This window comes from Chiloscyllium plagiosum, chromosome 39, assembly GCF_004010195.1.
Source record: "Chiloscyllium plagiosum isolate BGI_BamShark_2017 chromosome 39, ASM401019v2, whole genome shotgun sequence".
Classification (NCBI taxonomy): Eukaryota; Metazoa; Chordata; class Chondrichthyes; order Orectolobiformes; family Hemiscylliidae; genus Chiloscyllium; species Chiloscyllium plagiosum.
In genome coordinates, this window is record NC_057748.1 from 23320208 (window position 1) to 23330226 (window position 10019).

Genomic DNA, 10019 nt, shown 5'->3' on the forward strand with positions numbered 1-10019 from the left:
GAGGACTGAGGGCCCTGTCAACCACTGAGGTGGAGAATACTCGGTTGAAGAAGAAAATAGCAATTTCCGAATTCCCCTTGTAAAAGTTGCCATATTGGAACAGGTGCCCAGAAGACTGAGGAAATGGGAGAATGTAATAGTTGTTTACAGGAAGCAGAGTTTGTGGATGTACAGAGTTGAAGAGTATGCTGCTGAAAAAGCACAGCTGGTCAGGCAGCATCTGAGCAACAGGAGAGTCTATGATGAAGGGCTTGCGGCCAAAACGTCTACTCTGCTCTCCTCGGATGCTGCCTGACTGGCTGTGCTTTTGACTCTGGTCTCAGCATCTGCAGTCCTCATTATTTTTCTCCTTTTTTATGGATGTACAGTAAAGATAACTGGAGTCGGTGGGTTTGCAGTGGATATCTGTGCTGAGCCAATCCCCAGAAATGGAAACGGATGTTGAGGAAAGGAGGAGTCAGGTGGACCACATGAAAGTGAGAACAAGGTTGAAATTGGAAGCAAACTTGACTTTTTTTCCAATTCTGGACTCTGTCTCTGTGTCTTTAATGGGTGCTCCCTTATTTTGAGAGTATGCCCTCTGGTCCTCAACTTTGCCACTGGGAGAAGCAATCTCTCCACATTAACCCTGTCAATTTTTATAAGAATCTTGTGTTACAGAAAGGTTGCTTTGCATTGTTTTAACCTCCAATGAGTACAGGCCCAACCTAATCAGTGTCTCTTTCTGGATAATCCCTCCATACTCAGAATCAATCTAGTTAACCAATTGTGCACTACCTCCAATTCTTTCCTTATCTTCCAGAAATATTGTTCACACAGATTTTTAGGTGCAGTATTTATCAATGTGTTATATTTTCTAATGCAATTGGTAGCTGAAGAATAAAGAACATTGAATTAGAGGTTACTATTCTTTATTATTCTGGCATTGTTATGAATAATTTTACTGTTTGTTGCTTTGTATACTCTGTCTCAATCTCCCTCTTATGCCATTGCCTCTACATTTCTCTTTTTCTCATCTTGGAAAATTTAAATTAAACATTTTCTCATTCTTCATACAACTGTAACTGAAAGATTATTCCTCTTTTGGTCTTATTTCCTTTTGTTTCTCTACCGCGTCCATCAATACAGCTCTATACATTTGCTTATCTCAGCTGAATAAAGACAAAATACTCGACATTGAAAATCTGAAACAAACACAATGCTGAGAAAACCCAACAAGGTCTGGCAACATTTATGGAGAGAAAAAACAGTTAATGTTTTGTGTCTGGTATGACTCTTCTTCAGAATTCTTTAACTCTGAAGATTTATACTAAACTTGCCTCTGCAATTAGTTCCTTCCTTTGTCATTTTCTCTATTGACCTCCACTTCTCTTTCCATCTCTCGATTTCTCTTTCTGCTTCTCTTTGCTCCTGTTTTTCTTTCTGTTCTTCATGTTATATATTTTCCTTTATCTTTCTCTTCCCATTTGTTACTCCTCCTCTGTCTTTTTATACATTTCCATTCATCACATTCTGTCTTTGTCAGTCTATCTTGTTCACTCTCTTTTCTGTCTCTTTCCTGTGCCTTACCTTTTCTCTGTCTGCCTCTCTCTGTTTCAAGGGTCATGTGTCTTTCTCTGAGTCATCCCCTTTCCATCTCTTTGTCTTAACTATGTCATTCTGCTAATTGTTTTTGTTGATGAATCTTTGCCCTCTCTTTCACTTCCTCTCCCACCCACTCCTTTGTTTGCTTCTGTCTATCATCCACACTTCCTGTCATTGCTCTTTTTCTCTTTCATTCCCCTAGTCCCCATTCTCCCCATTCTTTCTGACACTCTTGATTTCTATCAATTTGTCACCACTTCTATGTATCTGCCTCACTGCCTTACTTTTCTTTTGTTAAATAGCCTGAAGAGAAATTATCTGACAGATGAGTGCTGTGGGGACCTTGTTTCTGCCCTTTGTGTGAAGAATACACTGAAGTTCCTGGACCTCTCCTTGAATGGACTTACAGATAACTCTCTGGAGCTCTTCCAACATCTTGTATTGAAATGTGCTGATTTGGAAGAGCTTGTGTAAGAAATTTTAATTATTTTCAGAATTGCATATTTATCATTCAGGAACTCAAATTTGTAATGAATGTTCTCTTTATGAATTAGTAGGAGATAAAGGGGAATTAAAGCGCAGAAAATATTGGGGATTATCTATTACCCTCCAAACAGTAATGGAGGTGGTAAGTCAGGGCATTTAACAATAAATCAGAAATGCATACAATAAGGGTACAACTGTTATTATGGATGACTTTAATTTACATGTAGATTACATAAGACAAACTAACAATGATGTCATGTAGGTGGATTTCCTGGAATGTGTCCTTTTTTTTAAACATAATGATAGGTTTTTGGATCAATACTTTTGAGGAACTGGCTATTCTAGGCTGGCACTGTGCAATGAGATAAGATTAATTACCAATCTTGTTGTAGAAGGTCTTGTGGAAAGTGTAACCATAATATGATTGAATTCTTCATTTAAGATGGAGAATGAAGTTATTGAATCCAAAACTAGGGGTACTCAATATAGTTGTTTCAGTGACTCCTCTCCATGGGTCCAGAGAAAGAAAATGTCATCAATGTACCTGATGTATAATGGTGTTGGTTGGAGGTCCTGTGTAGAGAAGAAGTCTTGTTCAAACCTGTGCATGAAAATGTTGGCATATTGGGGTGCAAATTTGGTCCCCATGGCTGTTCCTTCACAGCCTGCAACACCTCATCAATGAGGATGAGCATCTTGACAAGATCTTCCCCACGCCTCCACGTCTCACTTTTAAAAGGCACCAAACCTCAAACAGATAACTGTCTGCAGCAAACTGCCAGGCTTTCAGGACAACACCATACAACCCTGTCACGGCAGATGCAGCAGAGTGTCAACACAGATACCACCATTACACATGGGGACACCATCCACACTGCACTCGGCCAACATTCTCTATCTCATACGCTACAGGCAAGGATGCCCTGAGGCATGGTACATTGACAAGACCGAGCAGAGGCTATGGCAACGGATGAATAGACACCGCACAACAATCAACAGACAGGAGTTCTCTCCCTGTTGGAGAATGCTTCAGCGGTCTGGGACATTTGACCTCGGACCTTCGGCTGACCATGCTCCAGGTTTTGAGTCAGGCAACAATGCAAAGTGGCCGAGCAGAGGCTGAAAATCAAGTTCGCTACTAATGGGGATGGCCTCAACCGGGACCTTGGGTTCATGGCACGTTACAGGTGACCCCACTGCACGACACGCAGACATCTACCCTGCATACACACACTCTCACAGACAGTCATTACTCCACCCACACCCCACACACAAGGTCGTGGGGTGAATTTTACTTGTGGAATTTTATGCATGAGTCCATGTAAGATTCTGTAAATCATTTTATTTTTTAAAAATAGAATTGGGCTGAACATTGGGGCACAGACAGCTCACACCTTCTGTGTTTTTTCTGAGACTCCATGGCACCTATAGAGGAGCTGAATATCTTTAAAGAGAGAAAGACCCTGTGGAAAGCTGTAGCGTTGACGGATTTAGGTGCTCTTTTGCAAAATTGCAAAAAGCTAGCATCCAAGTTCAGCAGGTAATGGGGAAAGCAAATGGAATGGCGGCCTTTACTTCAAGGAAAATGGAGTGTAAAAATCTGTGCCCAGTTTTGGTCCCCTTTTGGAGGCAGTTCAGAGTGTCATGATTGTAACACTGTCAGCCAGCTGAACCTCATGGAATGAGTTCCCTGATTGAACCAGATTAACAGCCCCAATCATGGAGTCCTGGCTGACAGATAAAAATGGTGAGTGGCAAAGATACTGATACTCTGGTCCCTTAATCTGTATGAGGCAGTAGTATAGTAAAGAAGGGCTTATGCCCGAAACGTCGATTCTCCTGTTCCCTGGATGCTGCCTGACCTGCTGCGCTTTTCCAGCAACACATTTCCAGCAAAGAATCATAAATCCCTACAGTATGGAAACAGGACATTCAGCCCAACAAGTTCACACTGACTCTCTGAGGAACTGTTAAACAATTGTGCTATTCCTCCCCCCCCCCCCCCACCCCCACCCAACCTTTTTACAGATTACAAGCAAATAGTTTCAGCCTCCAAGGGTGCAATGTGTTGGAGAAACTGATGAATTCCAGACAGAAGCTACAAGTCATATTATAAGGAGACCAATCTGCTTCAAAATAAGAGATTTGATGTTGACAAAGACTAATTTTGGTTGACAACACTGAATGATTTAACCATTTAAAATTGTGAACCACCCTTCAAAGATGAATCACACAAAGTTAAGTTTCAGCTTTACAACTGTGCTCCCCCAGCACTCCTACACAGGACCAGCAAGCTATTCAGTATGTCATGTACAGATATCACCGGCCTGTTAATGTGAATGTACACCGTCTGTTCTTCTGATACATCAGACAGACTATTCAGGGTGAGGGTGGGAGATCATATAACCACTCAGCAAAGTGGGAGTGTTGCATTCTTTGCTGGAATTGTTTTATAAGGGTGCAAGAATCTGAAAGGCATAATGCTGAGGAATACATTGAGCTCCATCTCTATATCTAAGATTGGAAAATTACCTCTAATGTTTTCAGTGCCTCAACAATTTCTGTTCTAATGATGTCACATGGATTTGGGAGGTGGGAAACAGATTGAAATCTTCAAGGAATAAAGCCTAACATTGCAATCTCTCTCATCATCTCATTACCAAAGTTATGGTAACATCATACCAATATAAACTTGTACCATGCAATAGGTATGTCTTCTTTACAACAAGGGCCTTTTCACGCTGGGCTACTTTCTCCTCTACCATACCAGATCATGATGCAGAGGTGTCAGTGTTGGACTGGGGTGGACAAAGTCAAAAGTCACATGACACCAGTTTATATTCTAACCGGTTTATTTGAAATCACAAGTGTGATGACGCTGCCACTTTAAAAAGGTTATTTTGTCCTTTTTTTTGAAGAATCTAGGGAGCTAGGATTTTTTTAAAAACAGTTTAACAATGGAAGGGGAGTGACCAGTTCTCCCAGTTCAGGGGTTTCTGTTTTTTTTAGCCTGTAGCAGTCACAAGATGTGTGAGTACCAGAAGGGTTGCAAGCTTTAATAAATGATTCCTAACTGACTGCCTTTGAAATCTTTTCTGGATGTTGTTCCCTCCTGCCCGTAAGAATATGTTTGAATTTACCTTTTTGCCAAGGGGTGTGTTTATGGGATGTTACTATATTGGAACAGTTAATTAGTCAAGTTACTGTATCAAGTATTCTGTTAAGTTATGTTATTCTAAATTCTACTTTCTTTTGTTTGTGTTTAACCGTGGTGTTTAAATAAATTGTTTTGCTTAATAAGGAGTGGGTTGACTAGTTGCATTACACCTGGAACACCCACTTCACATCTACCTTTAAAATATGAGAAGCTAGAGTCCAGGTTACCACCTTAACGTATTTTGAGGGGGTCTGGCCTGGTCCATAACACAAGCTTTTGGAGTGCTGCCCTTTTGTCAGTTGAAGTGATACATCACTTTGTCACTGTGCCTTCTGGTTCATGTTCACAATATCTACCTGTCTGCATCACTCTCATTGTGATCTCTGCTTAGTGTTCACACAGCAAGCCTATATCAAACTTACTGTGATCTCTGGGACAAGGTCACCTTGCCGTACTGCTTGCATCTCTTTGTTGCTATGCTGTCCGATTCATGTTCCCCCTCCCCACCTGACTTGCTGTGCTCTCTTGTTTGTGGTTACTTTGACTGCAAGCAGCTCTCTCTCGCTGTACTCTTTGGCTCATGTCCACACTGCCTGTCTCCATTTCTTTCACTATACCTTCAGGTTCACCCTTCCTGCATCTATGCTTTCTGGTTAATTTTTACACTTTCTGCCTGCTGCATCTCTTTCTTGTTATCCACTGTGGTTCATGGAGAGTGCAGAGAAATAAATTTTGATGTTTTAAAAACAGTTCAGATTTTTGAAGAATGTCTGTTTCTGTAATGTGAAGGTAGATACATTTCTGGGACCTGATTTGGTGTATCCTGGGACTTTGTGGGAAGTTGAGGATCGTGGATATTATCCTGATCTCAACTCCACTTTCCTGTCTCCTTCCCCTTGCCCTTTCTCCCACTTTTCAGCCGTAAAATATATCTATTTCTTCATTGAAACTGTTGATTGATTCTGTCTCCACTGCACTCTGGGGCAGTATGTTCCACAGACTCACAACCCTCAGAGTAATACTTTCTCCTCATCTCAGTTTTGAAAATATCACCTCTCACTCTATCTCTGACCTCTTGCTTGAGACTGTTCCACAAGGGGGAATATCTCTACAACGCCTCTTTTGCATGTTAAAGACGACAACTGCTTACAGTTCACTCCACAGTCATTTCACTGCAATTCACTCCCTCACTCTGTATAATTGGTTACAGCTCTTTTTTACACCCTGTTCACTGGAACATGCTCACTTGGTCTATGGAACTGGTTAAAGCTCTTTATGCATTCAGTGTACTGGAACACATACACTCAATCCATGTAATTGCTTATATCTTACTCCACTGTCAGTTCAATGAACACCATGTTTTACCCTCTGCAACTGGTAATGGCTCACGTCATAGTCTGTTCACTGAACACACTCACTCAGCACAAATGGATATTGCTCTCTCCACAATCAGTTCACATAAACACACTCAGTCTGTCTATGTAATTCCCATAATAGAATAGAATATCCTTTATTGTCCTCATATAATGCTCTTGACAGCAAGTTCACTCAAACGCATGATATATAAATAGGTAACATTCTCCAAAGTCAGTTCACTGACACGCACTCTCTCAATCGCTAACTGGTTAAACACTCTCCACAGTCATCTGACTGATTCAACCTCGCTGACTTTGCATAACTGGTTAGAGCTCTTTCCACAGTCAGTTCACTGAAACATTCTCATTCATTCTGTGTAACTGGTTATAGCTCACTCCACACTCATTTCAGAGGACCCTGCTCTCTCTCAATCTGAAACCGGTCACAGCTTACTCCGTAGTTTGTACACTGGAACTCACTCACTTTGTTAATGTAACTGTTAAAAGTTCTTTCCACACTTTGGCCACTCAGACTGGTTTAACAGAAACCAGAACCACCTGTGTAAATAGTCCCTCATTATCTCTGTGTGTGGGGCACATTCAGATGGGTTTACACAGATAAAGGACAGACTAAGAAAGTTGCAGTTCTAATTCACTGTGGTGCTCCATCAACTGGTTTAACACAGACCTGGAACAGACTGAGAAATAAACAGAATACAGGTCAATCGTTCTCTGTGAGTTGGGCTCAGTCAGCTGGGATAACATAGATAAGGGACAGGCTGAGAAATGTCTCAGTGTCTCAGTGCAAGGAGGGCTCACAGTGCAGGGGCACTTTGATTAATGTATAGAAAACAGTTAATTAATTGTTTCCGTGTGAGGGCCTCAGTCAGTCCGGTTGTAACAGACCCCGGTCTGCCTGAATATTATACACATTGTTCGTTGTCACTGTGTGTGGGGCTTGGTCAGCTGAGTTAGCACAGAGGAAGGACAGACTGAACAAAATACAGAGCACAACTCCCTCACTGTTTCTGTGTTTTCTGGGTCAGTCAGCTGTGCTACTACAGACCAAGGACAAACTAGATACCAGACTCATTGTTTCCATGAGGGGTGCTCAGTCAGGAGTTTTAAAAAAAACTAGGAACAGCTTGAGTAATGTGGACAGCACATCTCCCTCAGTTGCTGTGCGAGAGGGTATCATGCAACTGGGCTCACACCGAGCAGGGAACACATGAGTAAATCTCCCTCATTGTTTCCGTGTGAGGGGTTCAGAAACCTGGGCTAACACACCAAGAACAGCCAGAATGATATACAGTGTGCGGCTCTCTCTCTGTTTCTGTGTTTCAGTCACCTGTTTCAACATAAAACAGGGACAGCTTAAGGAATTGACAGTACAGATCATTCATTGAGCCCCATGCGAAAGTCAGCCTGGTTCTCACAGAGCAGTAACAGCCTGAGTAATACAGAGTACAGATCCATCAATATGGCTGCGCAACTCTCAGGCAGCTGAGTTATTTTAGACATGGGAGCAGCCTGAATGTTACACAGAGCACAGTTCCCTCATTGTGTCCATGTGTGGGGCTCAGTCAGCTGGTTTAACACACACCTGGGATAGCCAGAGTAATATACAGAGCACAGAACCCTCATTATCTCTGCCTGGGAGTTCAACATAACCAGGGGCAGACCAAGTGATCTGCAGAGTATAGCTCCCTTGTCATTTTGTGCATGGTGTTCAGGTTTCTGGTTTAAAACAGATCAGGGATAGTCTGAGTAATCTGCAGGTCACGTGTGAAAGTGTATGGTTCAGTCAGCTGGGTTAACACAGACCAAGGTCAAACTGAATGGTGAACAGTACAAATTTATCATTGTCTCTGCCTGAGTACCATAGACAAAGGACTTCCTGAGTAATTCCAGCCTCGGGTGACTGTGTGGAGTTTGCAAGTTGTCCCCGTGTCTGCGTGCGCTTCCTCCTGGTGCTTTGGTTTCCTCCCATAGTCCAAAGAAGTGTAGGTTAAGTGGATTAGCCATTTAGTGACAGCCATGTATACCTCAATCTCAGTGAGGGCTCAGTCACTGGGTCTAACACAGACCAAAGACAGCCTGAGTAGCAGAAGGTTATAGAGATTGAAGGAGCATAAGGGCTTCAGGAGGTTACAGAGGTAGGTAGGGGTGGTAATTGAACCTAATTATTAGCTCTTGGTGATCACTGTTTACTGAGAAGACAAGATGCAAAGAACCATGACAGTCCAGCCACTCCCATGCGAATGTGTGGAACTACATTGTGCATACTGTAATATGAACATATTCTAGTCAGATTTGAAGATTATTTTTTCAATGACACTGAATAGAGATAGTGATAGACACACAGACAGAGCATAAGATATATAGATACAGCATGGAGATGATTCAGAGCTGGTTTTATGACACACACAGTAGTGCAGCAGCAGGTAGAAGTCAATCCTTCCCAGGTCAGACAGGAGACGCTTTGATTTGTGTCTGACACAGGGGGCGAGGAACTACTGCAGTAGATCAGCAAGTAGAGGGATTGAGGAGAAGGTCGATGTTAGGACCAGTAAATCACAAATAAAGGATAGGCAGAGGAAAGTACAGGTTGTTCCGCTATAACGCATGTTTCATTAAAGCGAATTCGCTGTAACGCGATTGACAATTTGGGGACACTTGTTTCTAAAGCGCAAATTTTTAAAATGTGTGTTCACTGTAATCGAAGTGCTGTTTCTAATGCACCATTTTTCTATACTGCAGAATTGCACAAGAACGCAACAACCACATTATAGAACTACCTATAAATGAACACGATGGTACTAATTGGTGAAAGTGTATTTATTTTAATGCAAGGAGTATTATAGGTAAGGCAGATGAGGTTAGAGCCTGGATCAGTACATGGGACTATAATGTGGCTATTACAGAGACTTGGTTGAGAGAGGGACAGGACTGGCTGCTCAATGTCAAAGGGTTTCACCATTTTAAACAAGATAGAGGAGAAAGTAAAAGAGGTGGAGGAGTTGCATTACTGATCAGAGAGAATGTCACATCTGCACTCAGAGAGGACATAGTGGAGGGCTGATCCACTGAGGCAATATGGGTAAAGCTCAAAAATAAGATGGGTGCAATCACTCGGATTGGATTTTCAGCCACCGAGACATTGAGGAACAAATATGTAGGCAGACTAAGGAAAGGTACAATAAAGACAGAATTGTCATGGGGGGAGACTTTAACTTCCTCAATATTACCTGGGACTCCCTTGGAGCAGGAGGCTTAGACAGGGTGGAATTTATTAACTGTTTCAAGAAACCCCCTTGGTGCACTTATGTGGATAGTCCAACTAGAGGAGGGGCCATACTGGACCTTGGCTAATGAGCCTGGCCAGGTGATTGACCCATCAGTGGGAGAGTATTTGGAAACAGTGATCACAACTCCTT

At 42.1% G+C, this 10019-nt stretch overlaps 1 protein-coding gene across 10 annotated transcripts in view; it reads left to right on the plus strand.

Moving 5' to 3' along the window:
* Positions 1-4920, plus strand: part of LOC122542348 (NACHT, LRR and PYD domains-containing protein 3-like) — a 148511-nt gene extending 143591 nt beyond the window's left edge. For 7 of the 10 annotated variants that reach the window (XM_043680033.1, XM_043680032.1, XM_043680031.1 and 4 more), the window contains 2 exons: positions 1887-2054; positions 2983-3866. In XM_043680033.1, the coding sequence (XP_043535968.1) occupies positions 1887-2054; positions 2983-3193 (379 nt within the window). In that variant the 3' untranslated portion in view covers positions 3194-3866. Of the gene's footprint in view, positions 1-368; positions 477-1886; positions 2055-2982; positions 3867-4098 lie in introns of those variants that run through there. The other 3 variants (XR_006309781.1, XR_006309782.1, XM_043680034.1) reach the window with 3 other exon arrangements.
* Positions 4921-10019: the final 5099 nt, after the last annotated feature.